This window comes from Gorilla gorilla, chromosome 4 (assembly GCF_029281585.2).
Source record: "Gorilla gorilla gorilla isolate KB3781 chromosome 4, NHGRI_mGorGor1-v2.1_pri, whole genome shotgun sequence".
In the NCBI taxonomy this organism is placed as follows: Eukaryota; Metazoa; Chordata; class Mammalia; order Primates; family Hominidae; genus Gorilla; species Gorilla gorilla.
In genome coordinates this window covers 81316435-81343874 of record NC_073228.2, presented here as the reverse complement: position 1 = coordinate 81343874, position 27440 = coordinate 81316435, and the positions used below count along the sequence as shown (strand labels likewise).

The 27440-nt window shown below is 44.8% G+C and overlaps 1 protein-coding gene and 1 pseudogene across 9 annotated transcripts in view; both read left to right on the top strand.

Moving 5' to 3' along the window:
- PRPSAP2 (phosphoribosyl pyrophosphate synthetase associated protein 2) overlaps positions 1–26953 on the top strand; it is a 76108-nt gene extending 49155 nt beyond the window's left edge. For all 9 annotated transcript variants that reach the window (XM_031011269.3, XM_063706610.1, XM_031011268.2 and 6 more), the window contains 4 exons: positions 6829–6977; positions 19594–19664; positions 24496–24642; positions 26225–26953. In XM_031011269.3, the coding sequence (XP_030867129.1) occupies positions 6829–6977; positions 19594–19664; positions 24496–24642; positions 26225–26383 (526 nt within the window). In that variant the 3' untranslated portion in view covers positions 26384–26953. The remainder of the gene's footprint in view (positions 1–6828; positions 6978–19593; positions 19665–24495; positions 24643–26224) is intronic.
- LOC129533364 (ran-specific GTPase-activating protein-like) lies at positions 1655–4952 on the top strand (annotated as a pseudogene).
- Positions 26954–27440: the final 487 nt, after the last annotated feature.

Genomic DNA, 27440 nt, shown 5'->3' with positions numbered 1-27440 from the left:
GAGACAGGGTCTCCCTCTGTCACCCAGTCTGGAGTGCAGTGGTGTGATCTCGGCTCACTACAACCTCCACCTCCTGGATTCAAGCGATTCTCTTGCCTTAGCCTCCTAAGTAGCTGGGATTACAGACGTGTGCCACCATGCCCAGCTAATTTTTGTATTTTTGGTAGACATGGGGTTTCACCATGCTGGTAAGGCTCTTCTCGAACTCCTGACCTCAAGTGATCTGCCTGCCTCGGCCTCCCAAACAAAGTGTTGGGATAACAGGCGTGAGCCACTGTTGGGATAACAGGCGTGAGCCACTGCGTTTAGTGGTTAGTGCCTTTAGAATCCTGAAGTTATTGATGAATAGGTCGAAGTGCAGAGCTATTGTTTTGGAGTTGTTTGACAATGAGCAGTTGTTTTGACTAAAAGGGATCATCAGAGAAAGTGTTGCTTTTGTAAGGAACAGAACTTGCTTGAATGAGTTGTTTGAAATTGTTTTCTCTGAATAACTGAGTGAATAGGAAACAAAAGGATAGCTGAGGCCCTGTGTCTTGTTCTTTCTCACCCATGATGTAAATTAACTCTCATTATCGTACAATCAGGATCAAGTTGCTTTAGAATTCCTCTCTGTCAGTGCATGAAACAAAATGACACAGAGAAACCATCCTGATTGATTTTGGAATTAGATGGGAATGCAAAGTATCTGATTAAGTTATATGGAGTATCCAGAAACTCCCATTGCTGTGCAGGTAATAATTTTATTTATTTATTATTTTACTTATTTTTTTTTTGAGACAGAGTCTTGCTGTTGTCGCCTGGGCTGGCATGCAGTGGCACAATCTCGGCTCACTGCAACCTTCGCCTCCCGGATTTTAGCAATTCTCCTGCCTTAGCCTCCCGATTAGCTGAGATTACAGGTGCCTGCCACCATGCCTGGGTAATTTTTTTGTATTTTTAGTAGAGACGGGGTTTCACCACGTTGGCCAGGCTGGTCTCGAACTCCTGACCTCAGGTGATCCACCTGCCTTGGCCTCCCAAAGTGCTGGAATTACAAGTGTGAGCCACCGCACCCGGCCATGATTTTATTTATCTTAAGAGCATTGTGTTTTGTAGAGGTTGGTATAATTGAAATATTATTCTAGGAATTGGCAAACCTCCACAGATCCCAGATGGAAAAGACTTCCTTAGAGGATAACTAACAGGTCAGTCATTTGGCACCAATTTTGTTTGCAAAGCCAATCTTGAATTTCAAGGAGGAACTATAATCTATGTGATGCCAACTCTTTTGAAGACTCTGCCCCATTGTTCTGTCTGAAATTTTTTTCTCTTGAGAATTTTTTTTTTTGAGATGGAGTTTCGCTCTTGTTGCCCAGGCTAGAGTGCAATGGCGCGATCTCGGCTCACCACAATCTCCGCCTCCCGGGTTCAAGTGATTCTCCCACCTCAGCCTCCCAAGTAGCTGGGGATTACAGGCATGTGCCACCACACCCGGCTAATTTGTTTGTGTTTTTAGTAAAGACAGGGTTTCTCCATGTTGGTCAGGCTGGCCCCAAACTCCCAGCCTCAGGTGATCTGCCCGCCTCGGCCTCCCAAAGTGCTGGGATTACAGGCGTGAGCCACTGCTCCTGGCCACTCTCTTGATAATTTTTTAAAAACTATTTTGATTTTTTTTGTAAGGATGAATTCAAAGTTATATGAATACTAAATCTTACATCTTGGGATATTTATCAAATGTTATTAAAATATTCCGTGTTTATGATGCTCCCTCTTTTACCTTAGGACAAATATTCTGTCTTACACACACATAGATAAATATATTTTACTGACTTCACTGTTTTTGACCTGAACAGTCTTGCTCCTGTGAAGGTTTATCATCTTTTCCTTGGAAATATAAATTACATTCCTCATAGATAGGACCAGACCAATAAATGTTTACTTACGTGTGTCTGAGATTGTTTGTTTGTTTGTTTGAGACAGGGTCTTTCTCTGTTGCCCAGGCAGGAGTGCAGTGGTGCAATTATAGCTCAGTGCAGCCTTGACCTTCTGGGCTCAAGTGATTCTCCCACCTCAGCCTCCCAAGTAGCTGGGACTACAGGCGCGTGCTACCACGCCCGGCTAATTTTTGTATTTTTAGTAGAGACAGGGTTTCACCATGTTGGCCAGGATAGTCTCGATCTCTTGACCTTGCGATCCACCCGCCTCAGCCTCCCAAAGTGCTGGGATTACAGGCGTGAGTCACTGTGCCTGGGCAAGCTAATTTTTTTTTATTTTTGTAGAGACGAGGTCTCCCTATGTTGCCCAGGCTGGTCTCAAACCCCTGGGCTCAAGCCATTCTCCTGCCTTCGTCTCAAAGTGCTGGGATTACAGGTGTGAGCCATCACCCAGCTTTAAAAAGTATATTGAAAATAGGATGATTTAAGCATGAATTTTTTGTGTGTTTGTTTGTTTGTTTGTTCGTTTTTCAGTAGAGATGGAGTTTCACCATGTTGGCCAGGCTGGTCTTGAACTCCTTGTCCCAAGTGATCTGCCCGCCTCAGCCTCCCAAAGTGCTGGGATTACAGGCGTGAGCTGCCGTGCCCAGCCAAATTTAAATTTCTTGAAATAATTGCTAACACTGTAGCAAAGCTTTCCTTCGTTGTGTAGTGCATATAGGAAACCAGGTTGATGTGAAATTTCTAACAGCTCATAAGAGTCTACATACTAATAGTATTTAGTACTTTCTAGTGCCCTGCTCTTCATATGTCATGTAAATGCCTTGGCTGTATCTAGTATAGATAGTACTAGTGGGATTCAGTATAATCCTTAATTTTTTGTTTGTTTTTAGTAATTCTTGTGAGCAGTTAGTTAAGAACTTGTTTTGAATTTTTGGTGCTGGTAAGCCAAGACTACGAGAACTTGTTGGACTCTTAAACACTTGAACATTTACCATGCATTAGGTGCTGAGGATGGAAAAAAGAGTAAGACTCAGCATGGCCCCCAGGAATCAGGAGTGGCTGTATTAATATCAGACAAATCAAGGCAAATAATTTTGCCATGGTTGAAGAAGGTCTTTTCCTAATGATAAAGGGGTCAGTTCTTCAAGAGGACAAAACAGTTCTAAACATTTATAAACTAAATGACAGTGTTTCAAAGTATATGAAGCAAACACTGATAACTGCAAGGAGAAATAGATATATCCATAATGATAGTGATTCCATTATTCTTCTCTTAGTAATTGATAGAATAAGGAGACTGAAAATCATTAAGGATGCGGGAGACTTGAACAACCCCTTCAGCCTGCTGGATCTGACTGACAGTCATAGCACACCATCCAGAGAGAGCAGAATGTAGTTCTTTTTTAGTATAAACACAAAGATAGATCATATTCTTGTGAGCCATAAAATAAGCCCCAAATTGATAATTATGCAAGCCATACAAAATATATTCTCTGACCACACTGGAATTAAGAATAATTCTAATAACAGAAGTATCTTTGGAAATGTCCTGAATATTTAGTAACTAAATAACATACTTTTAGATAACCCATAGGTCAAAGAAGAAGTCAAAAGTGAAATTAAAAAGTGTTTAGAAGCAAAAGAAAATGAAGACACAGGCCAGGCGCGGTGGCTCATGCCTGTATTCCCAACGCTTTGGGAGGCCAAGGCTGGCAGATTACCTAAGGTCAGGAGTTCAAGACCAGCCTGGCCAACATGATGATGAAACCCCATCTCTACAAAAAATACAAAATTAGCCAAGCGTGGTGGCACACCCTGTAATCCCAGCTACTCGGGAGGCTGAGACAGGAGAATCACTTGATCCAGAGGTGGAGGCTGCAGTGAGCCGAGATCATGTGACCGCACTAGCCAAGATCACGCCACTGCACTCCAGCCTGGGCGACAGAGCAAGACTCCATCTCAACAAAAAAAAAAAGCCAGATGCGGCGGGAAGAAGCTCCTGCAAGAGGCCACGGAGCCAGCGACAGGAGGCCTTGAAGCCAGTGATGACCCACTCAGCCGAGCTGCCGCTTTCACAGCACGCCAAGGACACTCATGAGGACCATGATACTTCCACTGAGAATGCAGATGAGTCCAACCATGACCCTCAGTTTGAGCCAATAGTTTCTCTTCCTGAGCAAGAAATTAAAACGCTGGAGGAAGATGAAGAACTTTTAAAAATGCAGACGAAACTGTTCTGATTTGCCTCAGAGAAGGATCTCCCAGAATGGAAGGAGTGAGGCACCGGCAACGTCAAGCTCCTGAAACACAAGGAGAAAGGGACCATCTGCCTCCTCATGCGGAGGGACAAGACCCTGAAGATCTGTGCTAACCACTACTTCACGCTGATAATGGAGCTGAAGCCCAACATGGGTAGTGACCATGCCTGGGTCTGGAACACCCACGCCGACTTCGCCAACGAGTGCCCCAAGCCAGAGCTGCTGGCCATCCACTTCCTGAATGTTGAGAATGCACAGAAATTCAAAACAAAGTTTGAAGAATGCAAGAAAGAGATCAGAGAGAAAAGAAAGGATCGGGCAAAAACGATCATGCCAAAAAAGTGGCGGAAAAGCTAGAAGCTCTTTTGGTGGAGGAGGAGACCAAGGAGGATGCTGAGGAGAAGCAATAAATCATCTTATTTTATTTCCTTTTCCTCCCTTTCCTTTCCTTTTCAAATTTTACCCTGCCCCTCCTTTTCGGTTTGTTTTTATTCTGTTTTGTTTTTACAAGGGATGTTATATAAAGAACTGAATTCAACATTCAAAAAAAAAGATTAAAGCATAAATCAATGAAATAGAAAACAAAAACCAGAAAAAAGCTAAAAAGCTGATTCTTTGAGAAAATCAGTGCAATTGATAAACCTTTATCCAGACTGGTTAGGAGAAAACAAGACACAAATTACCTACCATACCAAGTGTTGGTGAAGATGTGGAGGAACTGGATCTCTCGTGTTCTGCTCATGGGACTGTAATATGGTATAACCACTTTAGAAAACAGTGTGGCCTTTTTTTTTTTTTTTTTTTTTTTTTTGAGATGGAGTCTCGCTCTGTCGCCCAGGCTGGAGTGCATTGGCACTATCTCCACTCACTGCGAGCTCCGCCTTCCAGGTTCACGCCATTCTCCTGCCTCAACCTCCTGAGTAGCTGGGATTACTGGTGCCTGCCACCCAGCCTGGCTAATTTTTTTGTATTTTTTTAGTAGAGACGGGGTTTCACCGTGTTAGCCAGGATGGTCTTGATCTCCTGACCTCATGATCCGCCCACCTTGGCCTCCCAAAGTGCTGGGATTACAGGCGTGAGCCACTGCGCCCGGCCTATGAGGCCTTTTTATGAAGAGTTAAACATACACCTACTATATGATCCAGCCATTCCACTCTTAGGAATTTATCAAGAGATAAGAAAGCATGTGGCTGGGCGCGTAATTCCAGCACTTTGGGGGGCCGCGGTGGGCAGATCATCTGAGGTCAGGAGTTGAAGACCAGCCTGGCCAACATGACAAAACCCCGTCTCTACAAAAAATACAAAAATTAGCCAGGTGTGGTGGCACATGCCTATAATCCCAGCTACTTGGGAGGTTGAGGCAGGAGAATAGCTTGAATCTGGGAGGTGGAGGTTCACGCCACTGCACTCCAGCCTGGGCAACAGAGTGAGACTCTGTCTCAAAAGAAAAAGAAAGAAAGAAGGAAAGAAAGCATGTGCCCATACAGAGATCTGTGTATGAATGTTCACAGCAGCTTTGTGACAGCCAAAAACTAGAAAAAACCAGAAAGCTCAGCAATACATAAATGGATACACTGTGATATATTCACCCAGCAGAATATTACTCAGCAATGAAAGGGAATGAACTATTGATATGTTATTCCATGGATGAATCTCCAAAACATGTGCTGCGTAAAATAAGACAAAATGGCCAGGCGCAAGTGGCTCACACCTGTAATCCCAGCACTTTGGGAGGTCGAGGTGGGTGGATCATTTCAGGTCAGGAGTTCAAGACCAGTCTGGCCAACATGGTAAAACCCCATCTGTACTAAAAATGCAAAAAAGTTAGCCAGATGTGGTGGTGCATGACTGTAGTTCCAGCTATTTGAGAGGCTGAGGCAGGAGAATCGCTTGAACCCAGGAGGCAGAGATTGCAGTGAACTGAGAAATCCCGCCACCACACTTCAGTCTGGGCGACAGAGCAAGACTCCATCTCAAAAAAAAGATCAGACAAAAAAAGGCAACTTTATGATTTCACTTACGTGAAATTCTAGATAGGTGAAACTATAGTGACAGAAAGCAGATCAGCTGTTGCCTGGGGCGAGAAGGAAAAATCACTAAGGGGCATAAGGAGATGCTTGTGGTGATGACGTTCCTTGTCTTGATTGTGCTAATGCTTATATGGGCACATACAGCCTTCAGAGCTCATGAAATTATATACTTTAGATATGCACAGTTTCTTGTATCTCAGTTTTACCTCCCTAAAACTATTAAGAAATTTGTGCTTAATACTTTGGTGAGCATTTTATGCCCTTTGCCCCATGTAGTTGGTTCTCACTAGTAGGTAGGTAGGCAGGCAGGTAGAATTAGCAGCTTTAGGTGAGACAGAGCTGAGCGGAGGTTCCTTCACTCAGTCAGGCTCTCCCGGCCAGTGGCTTGCAGACCAGGCCAGGCTGCTGCCCTTCTTTGGTGCTGCTGCAGAGGGAAGTGTTTGGCATGGGGGGTCTCTACAGTTAGTCCTGGTTTCTAAGAGTCTAAGGCTGTTTTATTCTCTCTTTTCTTTAGTCCTTTGGGAGACAACATTCTACTTATGTTCTCTTAATGTTTTGTCCCCTAGGCATTAGCAGAACCAAGGGCTGCATGAGTTTGAGCTTGTGTCTGGTGTTTTCCCTCAGGGCACAGTCTTTTGCTGAGCGCTTGCGCCTGGGAATTGCAGTGATTCATGGAGAGGCGCAGGATGCCGAGTCGGACTTGGTGGATGGACGGCATTCCCCACCCATGGTCAGAAGTGTGGCTGCCATCCACCCCAGCCTGGAGATCCCCAGTAAGTGTGCTGCTGCCTCTTTCCCACTTTCCTCTGATTTTAAGGCTGACTACACTGTTGTCTGTGTGGTTTTTTTCCTCATTCTTCGTTTTTTTTTAAGTTGGCAAAAACTCATTAACACCTTTCTTGGCCAGATAGTAGCAAATGCATTTCTGATTACCTTGTAAATTGTAAGGCCGTTTAGAAGCAGTCTGTCCTTCTTCGCAAGACCTGTGAAAATGTTTGGACTATTGAGACAGTTGCGATGCTTCAGGGAAGTCCATTCATTCATTCAGCAATATATACTAGAGTGTAGTTTAACATAAGCAAAAAGCTTTTTATATACAAAGTTATTGACTGTGATGTTGTTTTTTATGCAAAATATGAGAAAGGTTTAAATGGTTTACCAGAGGGTAGGGCTTGGTAAATTATATTGTGTCAGTACAGCTAATTATGCAGCCCTTTGAAATAATCAAGACTATCTGGAAACGAGAAAAATCTATGGAATATATATGAACAAGGCAGAATATAAGATTGTATACCTATTTGTCTTAGTTCGGGCTGCTATGATGAAATACCTTAGACTGGGTAATATAAACAACAAATTTATTGCTCACAGTTCTAGAGGCTGTGAAGGTCAAGATAAAGGCGCCAGCACTGACCCCGTGATGGGCCGGGCACGGTGGCTCACGCCTGTAATCCCAGCACTTTGGGAGGCCAAGGCGGGTGGATCACCTGAGGTCAGGAGTTCGAGACCAGCCTGATCCACATGGAGAAACCCCCTCTCTACTAAAAATACAAAATTAGCCAAGCGTGGTGGCGCATGCCTGTAATCCCAGCTCCTTGGGAGGCTGAGTCAGGAGAATCGCTTGAACCTGGGAGACAGAGGTTGTGGTGAGCCGAGATCGCGCCATTGCACTCCAGCCTGGGCAACAAGAGTGAAACTCCTTCTCAGAAAAAAAAAAGATAAAGGCGCCAGCAGATTTGGTGTCTGTTGAGGGCCTGTTCCTCGTAGATAGTACCTTCTTGCTGCATCCTCATATGGTGGAGAAAGGTGGAAGACTCCCTCAAGCCTCTCTGACAAGGGCACTGACCCCCTTCGTAGAGCAGAGTCCTAACAAACTAGTTACCTAAAAGCCCTACCTCTTAATACCACCACAGTGGGTTCCAGCATGAATTTGGAAGGACACAAAAATTCAGACCATAGCATTTTGCCCCGGCCTCTCGAAATTCATGTTCATCTTACGTGCAAAATACATTCATTCTATACTAATAGCCCCCAAAATGTTAACTCCAGGTAAGTGTTAACTTAATTTCAGCATCACCTCAAAAGTCTGAAGTCCAAAGTCCCATCTAAATATCATCTAAATCAAATATGGGTAAGACTCCAGCTCTGGGATTCACTCTGACGCATGTTTCTCTCCGGCTGTGAGCCTGTGAAATCAAACAGGTTGTATGCTTCCAAAATGCAATGGTGGGACAGACATTGGATAGACATTCCCATTCCAAAAAGGAGAAGTGAGGCCCAGTGTGGTGGTTCATGCTTGTAGTCCCAGCGTTTTGGGTAGCCAAGGTGGGAGGGTTGCTTGAGGCCAGGAGTTCGAGACCAAAAGGGAGAAGTAGGAAGAAAGAAAGGAGTGACAGGTCCTGACCAAGTCTAAAACCCAACCAGACAAACAACATTAAATCTTAAGGCTTAAGTTGACTCAAAGCCCCGCCTTCCACAAAAACTGGGGCAGGGGTTGGTCTTGCAAAGCTCTGGATGGCCCCACTCCCACAGCTTTGCTGGGAGCAGCCCATGCAGCAGCTCTCAGTCACTGGATTCTCATGCCTGCATCTCTCGGGCTGGAGTTGCACTCTAGTGGTTCTACCAGTCTTAGGTCTTGGGGTGGTCTTGCCCCACAACTCCACTGGGCATTGCCCTAGTGGGGTCTCTCTGGTGGCCCTGCCCCTGTGACAGTTCTCTGCTTGGGCCCTGGCACTGTTTGGGGCATCCTTTGAAGTCTGGGTAGAGGTAGGTGTGCCCCCACAGCTCATTCACTCTGTGCACTGTGGAAATGGCCCTGCACGGACACCACTATGGTTTGTTGCCTCTGCCTTCCAGAGGGGTGGCCCGAGCTATAGTTGGACCTGCTTGAGCTATAGCTGGAGTGGGTAAGGAGTATTCTGGAATGTGGGAAGTGGAGCCTTGAAATCGTTCTGCCCCCAAGACCCTGGCATTCTAGGCTTATGATGAGATGGGCAGTCACAAAGATCTCAGAAATGCCTTTGGGGTCATTGAGTCACTGTCTTGATGAATAGCGTCTGGTTCTTTTTTTTTTTTTTTTTTTTTTTTTTTTTGAGACAAGGTCTCACTGTGTCACCCAGGCTGGAGTGCAGTTGTGCGATCATGGCTCATTGAAGTCTCACCTCCTGGGCCCAAGCAGTCCTCCCACTTCAGCCTCATGAGTAGATGGAACTACAGGCACTTGCCACCGCACCTGGCTAATTTTTGTATTTTTTGTAGAGACTAAGTTTTACCATGTTGCCCAGGCTGGTCTTGAACTCCTGAGCTCAAGTGATCCACCCGCCTTAACCTCCCAAAGTGCTTACAGGTGTGAGCCACCACTCCTGGCCGTCTGGCTTCTTTCTATCCATACTAATCTCCTTATCAAATGTTTGCTTGGTGGCTGGGCGCGGTGGCTCACACCTATAATCCCAGCACTTTGGGAGGCCGAGGCAGGTGGATCACGAGGTCAGGAGATCAAGACCAGCCTGGCCAACATGATGAAACCCCGTCTCTACAAAAAATACAAAAATTAGCTGGGCATGGTGGTGCGTGCGTTAAATCCCAACTACTCGGGAGGCTAAGGCAGGAGAATCACTTGAACCAGGGAGTTGGAGGTTGCAGTGAGCCGAGATCCAAGACTGTGCCACCGTACTCCAGCATGGCAACAGAGTGAGACACCATCTCAAAAAAAAAAAAGAAAAAAGAAAAGTTTGCTTGGCTACACCCTTGGAGTTCTGTCCTGAACATGTTTTTGCTTTTTTTTTTTGAGACAGAGTCTTGATCTGTCTTCCGGGCTGGAGTACAGTGGTGCGATCAGATCTCACTGCAGCCTCCACCTCCCGGGCCCAAGCCATTCTCCTACCTCAGCCTCCCAAGTAGCTGGGACTATAGATGTGTGCACCAGGCCTGGCTAATTTTTTTTTTTTTTTTTTTGGTAGAGACGGGGTCTTGCTTTGTTGCCTAGGCTGGTCACAAACTCTTGGGCTCAAGCAATCCTCCCTCCTTGGCCTCCCAAACTCGGGCTTATAGGCCTGAGCCATTGCATCCAGCCTTGCTTTTACATTCTTTACAAGATGGCCAGGCTGATAATTTTCCAAATATTTAAGTTCTACCTCCCCTTTGATGATAAATCTCATCTTTAGTTCATCTTCTTGGATTTTAGTATAAGCAGTCAAGAGCAGCCATGCACCCTCTTTTGTCAAAGATTCTATTTCACTGCCCTTTTTTTTTTTTTTTTTGAGATGGAGTCTCACTCTGTCACTCAGGCTGGAATGCAGTGGTGCAATCTCGGCTCACTGCAACCTCCGGCTCCCGGGTTCAAGCAATTCTCGTGCCTCGGCCTCCTGAGTAGCTAGCACTACAGGTGCACACCACCACACCTGGCTCATTTTTGTATTTTTAATAGAGATGGCATTCCACCATGTTGGCCAGGTTGGTCTCAAAACTCCTGAACTCAAGTGGTCCGCCTGCCTCAGCCTCCCAAAGTGCTGGGGTTACAGACATGAACCACTGCACCCGACCATTTTTTTTTTTTTTTTGAGACAGTGTTTTACTCTCTTGCTCAGGCTGGAGTGCAGTGGTGTGATCACAGCTCACAGCAGCCTTGACCTCCTGGGCTCAGTCGATCCTCCCACCTCAGCCTCCCAAGTAGCTGGGACTGCAGGCATGTGCCACCATGTCTGGCTAATTTTTGTATTTTATGTAGAGATGGAGTTTTGCCATGTTGCCCAGGTTGGTTTTGAACTCTTGGGCTCAAAGCGATCCTTCCACCTCAGCCTCCCAAAGTGCTGAAATTACAGGTGTGAGCCACCATGACCAGCCACTGTCTGTTTTTCTACTAGCATTGTGATCATGACCACTTAGATCATTTCTAAGAAGATTGAGGCTTTCTTTACAGCTGTTTTCTTCTGAGCCTGTCTTAGTCTGTTTTGTGTTGCTATAACAGACTATATAAGACTGGGTATTCTATAAAGAAGACACATTTATTTAGCTCACAGTTCTTTGGGCTGGTAAGTTAAAGAGCATAGCATCACATCTGGCAGTTTCTGGTGAGGGCCACACACTAGGTTGAAACATGGTGGAGAAGAAAAGTGAGCAGGCGGGTGCAGAGAGATCACATGGCAAGAGAGGAAACGAGAGAGTCTGGGAAGCCAAACTCATTTTTATAACAACCTGTTCTCATGGGAACTAAGTGCCCTGAGAGCAAGAACTCACTCACCCCCATAGGAAGGCATTAATCCATTCATGAAGGATCTGCCTCTGTGACCCAAACATCTCCCACTAGGCCCCACCTCTCAATAGCGCACACTGGGGATCAATTTTTTTTTTTTTTTTTTTGAGACGGAGTCTTGCTCTGTCGCCCAGGCTGGAGTGCAGTGGTGCGATTTTGGCTCACTGCAACCTCCACCTCCCGGGTTCAAGCAGTTCTCCTGCCTCAGCCTCCCGAGTAGCTGGGACTACAGGTGCATGCCACCACACCCGGCTAATTTTTTGTATTTTAGTAGAGATGGGGTTTCACCTTGTTGCCCAGGCTGGTTGAACTCCTGAGCTCAGGCAATCTGCCTACCTCGGCCTCCCAAAGTGCTGGGATTACAGGCGTGAGCCACTGCGCCTGGCCCAGATTTTTAACATAAGTTTTAGTGGAGACAAACTACCTCCAAACCAAAGCAGAACTCTCACCAGAGCTCCCCTTTATGGTCTGTACATAGCAATACAGTCTTTTTCTAGCCTTTTCCTCTTCCAGCCTCTGCCCATTACCCAGTTCCAAAGCCACTCCTGCATTGGTGGGTATTTAATACAGCAGCAACTCACTTCTCAGTACCAATTTCTGTCTTAGTTTGTTAAGGCTACTATAACAAAATACCTTAGACTTGGTAATTTTTTTTTTTTTTTGAGACGGAATTTCACTCTTGTTGCCCAGGCTGGAGTGCAATGACACGATCTTGGCTCACCGCAACTTCCACCTCCACCTCCCGGGTTCAAGAGATTCTCCTGCCTCAGCCTCCTGAGTAGCTGGGATTACAGGCGCGCACCACCACGACTGGCTAATTTTTGTATTTTTAGTAGAGACAGAGTTTCTCCATGATGGTCAGGCTGGTCGCGAACCCCCGACTTCAGGTGATCTGTCCACCTCAGCCTCCCAAAGTACTGGAATTAGAGGCATGAACCACTGCACCCGGCCAGACTGGGTAATTTATAAACAACAGAAATTCATTGCTCACAGTTCTGGAGACTGGGAAGTCCTGGATCAAGGCACCAGCAGATTGGTGTCTGGTGAGGGCTCACTCTGCTCCTGAGGTGGCACCTTGTTACTGTGTCCTCAGATGGTGGAAGGAGCAAGGCAGCTCTCTGTAAGGGCACTAATCCTGTTCATGAAGGCAGAGGCCTTGAGACTTAATCATTTCCCAAAGGCCCCACTGTTAATACTATCACATTGGGTATTAAGTTCCAACATAGCATTTTGAGAGGACACCATCTTCAGACCACAGCACTCTCTTTGTCTATGCAAAGACCAGGAGGAATAGGAAGAATGAATGTAGTTGGGTTGGGGTGGTAGAGTTATGCATGAATTTGTTTTTGTGTTTAAGAAACTTCCCCATGCCTTAATAACATCTTAATTAAAAAAAAAAAATGCCACCTTCGAGTTGCTGGGGAAGAACCCTAACCCCCTGCCCTCATGATTCAGTGTTTGGTGGCATATGTACTAAACTGGCAAAAGACAGATGAGGAAGAGGAAAGACAGTTTAATCACATACATACAGATGTGTGTGATTAAACTCTTTTGTGAGTCACAAAAATGTGACTCGAAGTGGTTAGAATTTGGGGCTTATATAGCATCTTAATAGGGGAACAGGAGGGGCAGAAAAGGCCCCTGTGGGAAAACAGATGACTTCTTTTTTTTTTTTTTTTGAAACGCTCTTTTGCCCAGCCTGGAGTGCAGTGGTGCAATCATGGCACACTGCAACCTCGGCCTCCCAGGTTCAGGCGATTCTCCTGGGTAGCTGGGACTACTGGTACATGCCACCATGCCCAGGTAATTTTTGTATTATTATTATTATTATTATTATATATATATATTTTTTTAGTAGAGACAGGGTTTCGCCCTGTTGGCCAGGCTGGTCTCGAACTGACTGCCAGTGATTCGCCCGCCTCGGCCTCCCAATGTGCTGGGATTACAGGCGCCCGGCCAAGATGACTCCTTAATAGGGGAAGAGGAGGAGGGAGGGGACTGATGGGAAGTGGGCGCTGAGGAGAAAAGATGGGAGAGAGGCTAGTTTTTGACAGCGTCTGTTTAGGTGTGGTCTGGACTTCTTCTGGTCTTAAGCGATAAGAGTCAGTCTTCCCTGGTGTTCCCAGGGAGGAGATTTATCACAGTTGAGTTCTTTGGAGTTATTTTGCGAGGCTCTGCTTTTCAGCATATAAGGGACTTCAGGAACTCAAATGCTTTCAGCTCAAAATAATTTTTAGGTCACAGACGTATATTCTGGACTGTTAGGTTTTTGCCTTGCCCAGGAGTTTGCTCATTTATAAATAGAGGGGGAAAAAAAAAACAGAGAAGGAACTAGTGTGGTTGGGATAGCCATGCACACAGCTGGGATTCCAGCTATACTTTGTAGATCCCAGCTGAGGTGGAAAGGGAAGGCCATCTGGGCAGGGGTTAAATCTCCTAAGGGGTGGGGGACTGAGCTTGACTTTGCATCTGGCTCCATCACTTATCAGCTGTGTGTTCTTGGGCCTGTTGTTTTTCTGAAAAAGAGCGACAGCAAGAGGCCATCCTCAGAGTGGACCCATGATAGGCCAAGATGGTGGAAAGCCCAGGACGAGCCCTCAGGACCCAGCGCTGCCTGCCTTATGTGAGTGAGATAGGACTGCAGTGATGAGACGTTCAGTGGTGGGCCATGGTGTGGCCAGGAAGACACTAGCCTGACTACCAGGAGGCCCCTGGAGGGAAGAGATGGACTAAGATAGCAGTATCTGTGGGGAGCCAACGAAGGAGGACTTTGAATACCAGTAAATACACTCACGTCCTAGAAGGTGGCCCACAAAGGCTCTCGATCCGGGCCATTTAGTGTTCAGCAGGCCAGGCCTGCATCTGTGTTTGGGATAGGGCTGCAAGTGCAGAGGCCAGATCCGGGAGGCTGATGAAGTTGAGCAGGCACATGGGAGGAGAGCTTGATCTCTTGGGCTGTGCTGTCCAGTCAGGTGGCCACCGGCTACATGTGGCTCCTGCGCATTGGGAATGGGGTGGGAGCAGTGGGAGTGTGAAGGACATACACCCCTAATCTGAAAACTTTAATGTAAGTATCTCATTAGTGAAGTTTTATTGACTCTGTGTTAAAATGGTAATATTTTGATATGTAGAATCAAATCAAACATGTTATTAAAATTAATTTTACTTTTTTGTGCTTTTGTAATGTGGCTACTAGAAAATCTGAAATTGCATATGTGGCTTTCATTTCTGTTGTGCGTTATTGCTCTAGGGGTTGGTAACAATGGGAATGAAAGTGACAGAGCACATTGAGAAAAGTTAAAAAGACAATGGGAGGGAGGCCAGGTACTTTGGCGCACTCCTTTAATCCCAGCACTGTGGAAGGCTAAAGTGGAAGGTTTGCTTGAGCCCAGGAGTTTGAGACCAGCCTGGGCAACATAGCACAACCCTGTTTCTACAAAAAGTTTAAAAATTAGCCAGGCGGCTGGGCGCAGTGGCTCACACCTGTAATCCCAGCACTTTGGGAGGCCGAGGTGGGTGGATCATGAGGTCAGGAGTTCAAGATCAACCTGACCAACATGGCGAAACCCTGTCTCTACTAAAAATATAAAAATTAGCCAGGTGTGGTGGTTCGTGCCTGTAATCGCAGCTACTCAGGAGGCTGAGGCAGGAGAATCACTCGAACCCAGGAGGCAGAGGTTGCAGTGAGCTGAGATTGTGCCACTGCACTCCAGCCTGGGCAACACAGTGAGACTACCTCTCAAAAAAAAAAAAAAAAAAATTAGCCAGGCATGGTGGTGTGCCTGTAATCCCAGCTACTTGAGAGTCTGAGGTGAAAGGATCACTTGAACCCAGGAAGTCGAGGCTGCAGTGAGCCATGATGGTGCCACTGCACTCCAGCCTGTGTGACAGAGTCAGACCCTGTCTCTAAAAAAGATAGCAGGAGGGAATGAACATTTTTAGTGTATTAGTCTCCAGTACAGCCCTTTTAATTGAGTGATGATTTTCCACTTTATAGATAAACAGGATCAGAAAGAGAAAGCGACTTCCCTGCAGTCACATAGTGACAAGCTGGACATGTCTGACTAAAACCTGTGCTTTTTCCACTGTGCTCTTGGGTCTCTTGGACTTAGTAATGGGGATTTAAGGAGGAGGAAGGCAGGAGATAGAGCCAGGTTTCAGGATTTGGGGCTGGGAGGGTGTTAATAAAGCGTTTGGCTCAGGACCTCAAAGCCTTTTGCTTGTGTGTGCATTTCTCACAGCCTCACGTGCCCAGGCTGTTGGTGCTGGGGGGTAGGCCTGGGGCTGCCGCTCCCTTTCAGGATCCTTGCCTGGCCTCAGAGGGGCTTGTGTCTAGGAACCTCAGCAGAACCCTGCAAGGGCTGGCTGGGACCATTGGTGAGATGAGCCATGCCCGGGAGCATGGAAGAATATATGTTCCTCTTCAGTCCTGTAAGCGCATGGGCTGTGATGAGGAACGCGTTGGCAGTCTTTAGATGAATGCTGCTTCTTTGGAACTTGCTGGGCGTTAGCTTTTGGTGTGGCCTTTGGGAGTGGACTCTGGACTGCAGACACTGAACTACAGGTTTCCCATCTGGAAATGAGTTCATAGAACTCGGTGATCTCTATGTTCTTTCTAATATTTCTTTACTCATGGGATCTTTATGTTTCATTCATAATTTTAATTATAATGTTTCTATGTTTATGTTTTGACTCAAGTAGTGATCACTACAGGCCGTCTTTGGGAATGCAGCAGAATTTTAGTTTCACAGATCCTAAATATTCGATTGTTTTTACACATTTGATGATTGGACACCCTGCATAGAATACTTTTTTAAGGTACTAGCAAATAATATATGAAGGGAAAAGAAAGCATTCTTAGCATCTCGAATATAAAGATTTTGTTATTTAGTATTAGATTTTAAAAATTATTTTGTATCCTCTGATTTCTTATAGATGAAAATATGCCTACTAAAAAACAATGAAAATACTTTTTCAGAATATAAGCACTATATATAATATTTGAAAATATTATCCATAAAAGTTAGAAGAAAATAATAATTAGTGCTTGATGCCACTATTCAAAGACACACCACTTTAATTTGGTGAGCCTCTTTTTAGTTTTTCACCCTTATTTTCATAGAGCTGCGATGCATGTTTCATACATAATTGTGCATGTTGCTGCCTCCTCCTCCCAGCTGCCCGACGTGTCATCTCAGGTCACCAGAAACTTTCACAGGAAACAGCAATTTCTTTTTTTTTTCTTTGAGACTGGGTCTCACTTTGTCACCCAGGCTGGAGTGCAGTGACAATCACGGCTCACTGCAACCTTGACCTCCCAGGCTCAAGCGATTTGTCCACCTCAGCCTCTTGTAAACAGCATTTTTATGGCTAATAACCCATCGTATGAATGCGGCTTAGACTGCCCAACCACAGTCTAATTTGGGGTTTTTATGTTTTCTTCTGTTCTTTGCCCTTATAATGTGGCAGGAAATATATGTGGATAAAACACTTTTCCCATACTTTGGCTTATTTCATTTCAAGCTTCTAAAAGTGAGATTAATGAGTCAGAAGGTATGAATATAAGGCTTTTTGTCAAATTGATTTCCTAGTGGGTGATTCATTATACTTTTTCACCAGCATTGAGGTCAAGTGTCCTGGTAGTAGGACTGTTGAAAATGTAAAAAGTCACTTCAGTTCTGTAATTTATCTTGCTTTGCTTTGTTTTGTTACACTTTTTTGTCCTCTCCTGATGCTCACCTGGGGTCACACATTGCCTCTGGTTGTCATATGTCTTTCATCTCTTTCAATCTAGAGCAGTGGTTCTCAATTAGGGAGTGGATATTGTCTCCTGGAGGTCATTTGGAAATGTCTGGAGATAGTTTTGATTGTCACAATCAAGGGGGTGGCTACTGGCATCTAGTGAGTAGAGGCCAAACATGCTGCTAAACTTCTCATAGTACATAGGGTGGTCCCTTGCAGCATAAACGTGTCTGGCCCAAGATCTCAGCAGTTGAAAAGTCCCAATCTAGAACAGTACTTTCACTTTTTCTTTTGTGACATTGCCTTAAAAGAAAATTGAAGTCAAAGTCACATAACATAGAATTAACCATTTTAAAGTATAAAATTTACTGGCTTTCAGTATATTCACAGTTTTGTGCAGTTACCATTTCTTTCTAGTTTCAAAACTTCTCATTACCCCAGAAGAACACCCTGCACCCATTAAGTAGTTTCACCATGCCCCCGTCCCCCAGCCCCTGGCAACCACTTACCTCCTTTCTGTTTCTGTGGATGTTTGCCTAATCTGGACACTTCATATAAACGGAATCATATAATATGTGGGCTTTTGTATCTGGCTTCTTTCTTTGAGCCTGTTTTTGAGGTTCATCCGTGTGATAGCACTTGTCAGTACTTCATTGCTTTTGGTGGCTGGATAATATTTCATTGTCAGCATTTGAAAGGAATTTGGGTTGTTTCCACTTTTGGCTATGCTGCTCTGTATATTCATGTATGAGTTTTCTGTGTGGATAGATGATTCATTTCTCATGGTCTATACCTGGTATCGGAATTGCTGCGTCACTTGGTGTATGTTTAACTTTTCGAGGAACTGCCAGACTCTTTTTTCACAGCAGCTGCACCATTTTATATTCCTACCAGTAATGTACAAAGATTCCAGTTTCTCCACATCCTCATCAACACTTATTTTCTACTTTTTATTGTAGCCAGCCCAGTGGGCATAAAGTGGCATCTCATTGTGATTTTGATAAACATTTCCCTAATGGCTAATGACTTCATTTGTATATCTTCTTTGGAGAAATATCTGTTGAAATCCTTTGCCCATTTTTGAACTAGGTTTGTCTTTTTTTGTTGAATTATAAAAGTTCTTTATATATTTTGGCATATGGCGCATATATATATATATAATTTTTTTTTTTTTTTTTGCGACAGGGCCTCACTCTCTCACCCAGGTTGGAGTGCAGTGGTGCAGTCGTGGCTCACTGGAGCCTTGACCTCCCGGGCCCAAGTGATCCTCTCACCTCAGCCCCCTAAGTAGCTGTGACTACTGTCATGCACCACCACGCCCTGCTAATTTTTGTATTTTTTTATAGAGACAGGGTTTCGCCATGTTGCTCAGGCTGGTCTCAAACTCCTGAACTCAGGCAGGCAATCTGTCCACCTCAGCCTCCCAAAGTACTGGGATTACACGCATGAGCCACCATGCCCAGCCTACTTTATATATTTTGGATACTAGACTCTTACCAGATACATGATATGCAAATATTTTCTGCCATTCTGTAGGGGTTTTTTTTACTTTTTTATTTTTATCTATTTATTTATTTTTATTTATTTATTTTTTGAGACAGAGTCTTGCTCTGTCACCCAGGCTAGAGTGCAGTGGCATGATCTTGGTCACTGCAAGCTCCACCTCTCAGGTTCACGCCATTCTCCTGCCTCAGCCTCCCAAGTAGCTGGGACTACAGGCGCCCACCAGCACACTTGGCTAATTTTTTTTTTTTTTTTTTTTTTTGTATTTTTAGTAGAGACAGGGTTTCGCCATGTTAGCCAGGAAGGTCTCGATCTCCTGGCCTCGTGATCCGCCCGCCTCAGCCTCCCAAAGGGCTGGGATTACAGGCGTGAGCCACCACGCCTGGCGTGGAATTGCTTTCTCAATTCCCTCTTTTGATTGTTCAGTGCTGCTATGTAGCAGCTGATTTTGTGTGTTGATTTTGTACTTGGCAACTTGGCTGAATTCGTATATTAGCTTTGGTAGGTGGATTTGTGGATTCTTGGGTATTTTCAATATGTAGGAACATGTCATCTGCTAATAGAGATAGTTTTACTTTTCCTTTCTGATCTGGATGCCTTTCATTTCGTTTTCTTGTCTAATTACCATTGGTAGAGTATCCAGTATGATGGTGAATGGCAGTGGTGCAGTGGGCATTCTTGTCTTGTTGCTGATCTTAGGGGAAAGCTTTTGGCCTTCGGCCATAAAGTATCAAGTTAGCTGTGGGTTTTTGTAGTTGCCCTTAATCAGATTGAGGAAATTCCCTTGTATTCCTAGTTGGTTGAATGTTTTTATCTTGAGATATTAACTTCTTTAAAGTTTTGTTTTACTTTTTAATATAAAAATTTTGGTGTGTGTGTTTTATTCCAACCAGTGCTGATTCCTAAAGAAAAGCCCCCAATCACGGTTGTGGGTGATGTTGGAGGAAGAATTGCCATCATCGTGGTATGTAGACCTCTTTTATTATTAATTCTAGTATTTGCCATTGTTATTCTGTTGATTGATTGATTTTATGACAGAGACTCACTGTCGCCCAGGCTGGAGTGCAGTGGCACAATCTCGGCTCACTGCAACTTCTGCCTCCCAGGTTCAAACGATTCTCCTGCCTCAGCCTCCCAAGTAGCTGGAATTACAGGTGCCTGCTACCACACCTGGCTAATTTTTGTATTTTTAGTAGAGATGGGGTTTCACCATGTTGGCCAGGCTGGTCTCAAGCTCCTGAACTTAAGTGATCCACCTGCCTCGGCCTCCCAAAGTGTTGGGATTACAGGCGTGAGCCACTGCACCTGGCCAATTTATTTGTTAATTCTGGGCATATAAAGGCCTAAGGATAGTAGTATGGCCAGATAATTCTTATTAAATTGGTGCCTTGTGCTAAATGTTTGCTTTGGCCCAGAAATTGGAAAATGCTATTGTTTATTTTAAAATTGCTAACTACTGGCTGGGCGCGTTGGCTCATGCCTGTAATCCCAGCACTTTGGGACGCCAAGGCAGGCCAATTGCTTGGGCTCAGGAGTTCAAGACCAGCCTGGGCAACATGGTGAAACCCCGTCTCTACAAAAAATACAAAAATTAGCTGAACTTGGTGGCACATACCTGCAGTCCCAGCTACTTGAGAGGCTGAGGCGGGAGGATCACTTGAGCCTGGGGCTCAGAGGTTGCAGTGAGCCGAGATCATGCCACTGCACTCCAGCCTGGGTGACAGGGTGAGGCTGTGTCTCAAAAAAAAAAAAAAAAAAAAAGTCATCCTGTCATAACATGAGATATTGTTCTGTGATCAAAGTAAAGTACAAGCCGGGCACAGTGGCTCATGCCTATAATCCCAGCACTTTGGGAGGCCAAGGCAGGCAGATCACCTGAGGTCAGGAGTTCAAGACCAGCCTGGCCAACATGGTAAAACCGCATCTCTACTGAAAATACAAAAATTAGCTGGACATGTTGGCGCACACCTGTAATCCCAGCTACTTGGGAGGCTGATCTTGGAGAATCGCTTGAATCTGGGAGGCGGAGGTTGCAGTGAGCCAAGATTGTGCCACTGCACTCTAGCCTGGGCGAAAGAGTGAGATTCCATCTCAAAAAAAAAAAAAAGTAAACTACAAAGTTGATTATAACTGTTTGAAACATGCATCCTTTCACACATCATAAGACCAGTGCACAAAAAGAGTGCACTTCATGCCTGTATATTTTAAAGAATAGAATGAACACTGGGTACCCGCTAGCTCACTTGAGGCATAGATCATCACCAGGTACCTAGAGGCCTCCTCTGGGCTTACCCTGGTCTCTTTGCCTCAGAGGTTGTCACTGATGTGAAAGCTGCCCATCTTGATCCTGTAGTCAGCCATGAGGGCTTGTGGCCTTAAATGCTGCCTTTTTTTCTTGTCTTTGATGTTTATGTAAATGATGTCTTTGTGTACTTTGGGACTTTCTTGCTCAACACTGTTATTGAAATTTACCTGTGTAGTGGCAGGAAGTTGTACTTTATTCTTTTTCACTGCTACGTGTTGTGTCTTTGGTATAACTGCTACACAACTGATTGAGGCAATGGTACTGCTTTGAACATCCTTGTGCCTATTTTCTGGTGCAAAAGTGTGAGAGTTTCAAGGTGCCTGGGAGTGGGGTTGTTGGGTCTGAAGGTATGCACATTTTTAACTTTACAAGGTGCTGCCAAATTGTTTCCAAACTGGTCACACCCATTTCCCAAGTTCCATAGTGGGTGCCCCACATTATCCCCAGTGCTTGATAATTTTGTACGCACCCTTTTCAGGTTAGAAAATCTCTCTGGGGCCGGGCACGGTGGCTCACTTCTGTAATCCCAGCACTTTGGGAGGCTGAGACAGGTGTAGGTCAGGAGATCGAGACCATCCTAGCTAACACGGTGAAACCTCGTCTCTACTAAAAATACAAAAAATTAGCCGGGCGTAGTGGTGGGCTCCTGTAGTCCCAGCTACTCGGGAGGCTGAGGAAGGAGATGGCATGAACCTGGGAGGCGGAGCTTGTAGTGAGCCGAGATTGTGCCACTGCACTCCAGCCTGGGCGACTGAGCAAGACTCTGTCTCAAAAAAAAAATAAGAAAATCTCTCACGTCACCCTCCAGGGTAATAGCTGTCCATTACTTATTCCTTAGTTGGCAAAGTCTATAGTAACAAGGTGCTGTGGATTCAGTAGCACCTTTCCCCCCGTTCTAGTGCCACTGCATTTTTTATTAATTAATTTATTTATTTCTATTTTTTTTTTTTTTGAGACAAAGTCTCGCTCTGTCACCCAGGCTGGAGTGCAGTGGCGTGATCTCAGCTCACTGCAACCTCCACCTCCTGGGTTCCAGCAATTCTCCTGCCTCAGCCTCTCATGTAGCTGGCACTACAGGTGCACGCCACCACGTCCGGCTAATTTTTGTACTTTTTTTTGTAGAGACGGGGTTTCACCATATTCACCAGGCTGGTTTCGAACTCCTGACCTCGTGATCTGCCCGCCTTGGCCTCCCAAAGTGCTGGGATTACAGGCGCAAGCCACTGCACCCGGCCGCCAGTGCATTTTTTAAAAACACGTTTTTATTTTGAAGTAATTATAGATCCACAGGAAGTAGGGGGAAATACACAGGGACATCCTGTATATTCATTACCCAGCATCCTCCATCTTAACTATAGTACAATAACACAGCCTGAAAATTCTCAGTGCCGCAGCCACATAGGTCCTTCAGACAGCACCAGTTGTGCATGTAGTGAGTGAGTGAGTGTGTGTGTGTGTGTGTGTGTGTGTGTGTGTGTGTGTGTGTGTGAGAGAGAATGCAGTCTTACCATGGGTAGCTTTGTGGAACCACCACCACAGTCAGGACACAGAATTGCTCCTTCACTGCAAGGCACCCTCATGCTTCCTTTCATAGCTACACTGACATGCTTCCCACCCAATCTGCAACCCCTTGTGTCTTTGTCCACTTTGTGCTGCTGTAACACCTGAGACTAGGTTGTTTATAAAGAATAGAAGAAATTTATTCTCTAACAGCTCTAGAGGCTGTAAGTCCAAATCATGGCACCAGCATTTGGTCTGGTGAGGGCCTTCTTGCTGTGTCCTCACATGGCATAAGGCAGAAGGACAAAAAGGAATGAACTTTCGTTCAGAAGGCCAGGAAAGAGGTGAACCCACTCCCACAAGCCTTTTTATAGCAACATGAATTCATTCCTGATGGTGGATCCCTCACAACCTAAACACTTTCCCAAAGACCCCACCACCCAACACTGTTGCACTGGGGAATAAGTTTCCAACACATGAATTTTGGAGGGACAAAAACATTCAAGCCACGGCACTGGCAACCACTGATCTGTCCTCTGTCTTTCTAATTATTATTTCAAGAATGTCATATAAATGGAATCTATGGTATATAACCTTTTGAGTTTTGTTTAACCTACCATGATTCCCCTGAGATCCATCCAGGTTGTTTTGTATATTAATATGTTATTCCTTTTTATTGCTGGGCAGTATCCCATGGTATAGAGGTACCAGAGTTTATTTGTTGAAGGACATTTGGATGATTTCCAGGTTGGGGCTATTATACATAAAACTCGCTATGTACATTCATGTATAGGTTTTTGTGTGAACAGAGTTTTAATTTCTCTGGGATAATTGCACTTACAAATGCAGTTGTTGGTTTGCATGGTAGTTGCAAATATACTCTTATAAGAGACTGTCAAACTGTTTTCCAAAATGGCTGTACCATTTTACTAGTAGGACTTTTAAAGTAGCGTGTGTGTGTGTATGTATTTTTTTTTGAGGTATGGTCTGGGTCTGCTGCCCAGGTTGGAGTGCAGTGGCTTGATCACAGATCACTGCAACTTCTACCTCCTGGCTAAAGCAATCCTCCTGCCTCAGCCTCCCAAGTAGCTAGGACTACAGGTGCGTACCTCCATGCATGGCTAATTTTTGCTTTTCTGTTTTTGTAGAGACTGGGTTTCGTCATGTTGCTCAGGCTGGTCTTGAACCCCTGAGCTCAAGCAATCCTCCCACCTCAGCCTCCCAAAGTGCTGGGACTACAGGCATGAGCCACCACGCCTGGCCTTTATATGTAAATTTTTGATCATAGTAACATCAGTATGCAATTAAAGAGTAATAATATGTATGTAAAATAAATACACGAATATTTATTCAACTCTAGACAACGTTTGATGCCATAATGGGTTTAAAATAACTCTGGGAGCCTGGGAATCTAGTCTCTAGATTGGAAACCACTGAACTGGGTATTTTATTATGAAAAACAATAATCATTATTATTTTTTCCATTGTAATAACATGTAAAAAAACATATTTCCCATATGCTCAGTGGAGAAAATTTGGAAATAAGGAAAGTAGCAAGAAGAAGTGGGGGGAAAGAGGCACCCATAATTCTATTACCCAGAGTCAAAAACATCTTTTAACACTTTTTCTGTGCATTAAAAACAAAAAAAGAAAATTATACCTCCATCATTTCTGGTGTGACCTGCATTGTGACAGCACAATGTTGGCCAGTTATGGTGCAGAAAACACTGCTACCCCTGGGAGCCTGGAGTGTGGTGGGAGATAGCTCCGATAGTGGCAGGTGCTGTGCAGGAAGAGGCTCGTGTGAAAGTACTGGAGGGCTGCCATGGGGCACGGTGATGGGGACATGGGGCCATGCCGTCTGCACAAGGCCAAGTGGAAGAGCAGATTTTTCACAGTAAATGTAGGCAGACCCTTTTTTTTTCCTGGTTGTCTAACCTGTTATTGTAGAAGTGCTCATATACATTCTTTTCCATCTGTGCTTTGGCAGGATGACATCATTGATGATGTTGACAGCTTTCTTGCTGCAGCAGAGACCCTGAAGGAAAGAGGTGCATATAAGATCTTTGTGATGGCAACTCATGGCTTGTTGTCTTCTGACGCCCCCCGGCTGATTGAAGAGTCTGCCATTGATGAGGTAACAGGGTCTGGGTGTGTGTGGGTACAGCTGCCTGGGCTTTTGGCACATCTTGATCTTTAGTTACAGAGAATCAGGACAAGACTGAGATCTTTTGTGGCTGAGAAACGATTCAAGGGCTGGGTGCAGTGGTTCACGCCTGTAATCCCAGCACTTTGGGAGGCCGAGGCAGGTGGATTACCTGAGGTCAGGAGTTGGAGACCAGCCTGGCCAACAGGGTGAAACCCCGTCTCTACTAAAAATACAAAAATTAGCCGGGCGTGGTGGCACACGCCTGTAATCTCAGCTACTTGGGAGGCTGAGGCAAGAGAATCACTGGAACCCAGGGGGCAGTGGCTGCAGTGAGCCGAGACTGTGCCACTGCATTCCAGCCTGGGTGACAGAATGAGACTCTTGTCTCAAATAATAATAATAATAATAATAATAATAATAATAATGTGTACAACTCGTTGGTTTTTAGAATGTTCAGAGTTGTGCAGTCATTACCATAGTTGGTTTTAGAACATTTTCTTCTCCCTAGAAAGGAACCCCATACCCATTAGCTGTCACTTCACATTTTCTCTCACTGCCATTAGTCCCTGGGAACCACTAATCTGCTTTCTGTCTCTCTAGATTTGCCTGTTCTGGACATTTCATATAAATGAGATTATACAATGTGTGGTCTTTTGTGTCTGGCTGTCTTCACTCAACATAATATTTTCAAGGTTCATCCATGTTGGAGCATGAATCAATACTTCACTCCATTTTATGATCAAATAATGCTCTGTTACATGGATAGTCCACATTTTGTCTCTCTCTTCGTATTTCATGTTGATAGAAAAAATTTTTTTTCTACTTTTTAACTTATGAATGGTGCTGCAGTAAACATTTGTGTACAAGTTTTTGTGTGGACATGTGTTTTCTCTTCTCTTGGATATGTACCTAGGTTTAGAACTGCCAGGTCATACAGTAACTTCATGTTTAAACTTTCAAGGAGCTGCCAGACTGTTTTTCAAAGCAGCTGCGCCATTTTACATTCCCACAGCCGTGAGTGGGGGGCTCCAGTTTCTCTGCATCCCTCCAGTACTTGTTATTATCTTTTTTTGCCGTACCTGTCCTAGTGGGTGTGAGGTTATCAAATCTTAACCTAAGAAACACAGGCCGGGCGCGGTGGCTCACGCCTGTAATCCCAGCACTTTGGGAGGCCGAGGCCGGCGGATCATGAGGTCAGGAGGTCGAGACCATCCTGGCTAACGCGGTGAAACCCTGTCTCTACTGAAAATACAAAAAAATTACTTGAGCGTGGTGGCGGGCGCCTGTCGTCCCAGCTACTTGGGAGGCTGAAGCAGGAGAATGGCGTGAACCCGGGAGGCAGAGCTTGCAGTGAGCTGAGATGGCATCACTGCACTCCAGGCTGAGCGACAGAGCAAGACTCCGTCTAAAAATAAATAAATAAATAATTGAAACATTGACTTGAGACATAGATCCACTGTGTTTTCCTGTCGTGGCAAGCCTCAGATTTGAGAAGCTATCACATTTCCAGATCAAACCATGAAGCTACTTGGCTTTCTGATGCTCTGGGTTTTTTTCTCTTGCTTCACAGGTGGTGGTCACCAATACAATTCCACATGAAGTCCAGAAGCTCCAGTGCCCCAAGATTAAAACTGTGGATATCAGCATGATCCTTTCAGAGGCGATCCGTCGGATCCACAATGGGGAGTCCATGTCCTACCTTTTCAGAAACATAGGCTTAGATGACTGAGTTTTCCTTTAGGAAAACTCCCGAGGGCCAAACTGGAAACATAAGAGTGACTGCTCGGTGGGATAGATTTCACAGGAACTGTCATGCTTGTTCCTCCCTCTCCCCTGTAACCTCACTTCTTATTGATTCCTAAGAAGATAGACCAACTTTTTATGTCGGTTTGGGTGTTTGTGAGTTTGGGGAGCAATTTTTATAAAAGAAAAACTTTATTCTCCTCTTTTGAAAAGGTAAGACCTTGTTTTAGTTTTAACTGTTTAAAAAATAACACTTGGAATAAGATTTGTAAGCTCACAAAGCCTTTTTCCAAAGTTGCTTGAGCCAAGTGCTTAAAAAGTTAATAAAATAAAATGATCTGTATGATACCTGCAATTGAAAAGCCGAAAAGATTATACTGTCAAGTCCAGTAAATGACATTTTTAGAGATGCTTTTGTAGGCAAGCATATGGAATATGTGATTGTATTTATTTTCTGCAGCTAAAAAAGGAATAAAAACTCGTGTTTGTGTGTTTTTCTAAAACTTTGTGTTCTGGCAATCGTTTTATAACTGAAATAAAATGAAAGCTAAATCTACACACTGTGAATGTTGAAATGTTCATCAGCTTGTTTTCTCTTCTGCAGCTTTGTGGGGGATGCAGTAGCCTCTCAGAGATGTGATATCCTCTGTTCTGACAATTTGTCCAAGGCCCTGAAAGTTCCCGATGTGTAGTCATTTGATTGAGGAGGGGGAAGAGCTGGAATCTCAGCATGCAAGGCCACAGGCAGCAGAGAAGCCAGTGGTCACCATGTGCCATTGGTCTTGGTGTGGCTTTGCCTCTCTTCCATGGCTGGCTGTTCTCCATCATGCTCTAGGGAGATGAGATGCTGGGGGATGCATCCCAAAGGGCAAGTGACATGACCCTTGTTGCTGTCAAGGGTCTAATATCATCTGTCTTCAGAGTTTAGGACCCTGAGCTTCCCCACAGAGTCCTTTGGAGTGGCCTCCCCTGGAGCACTGGCACTGGGGTTTACACACCCCTGTCCTCCCACTCAGCCTGACTTATGGAGGAATATGTAGACT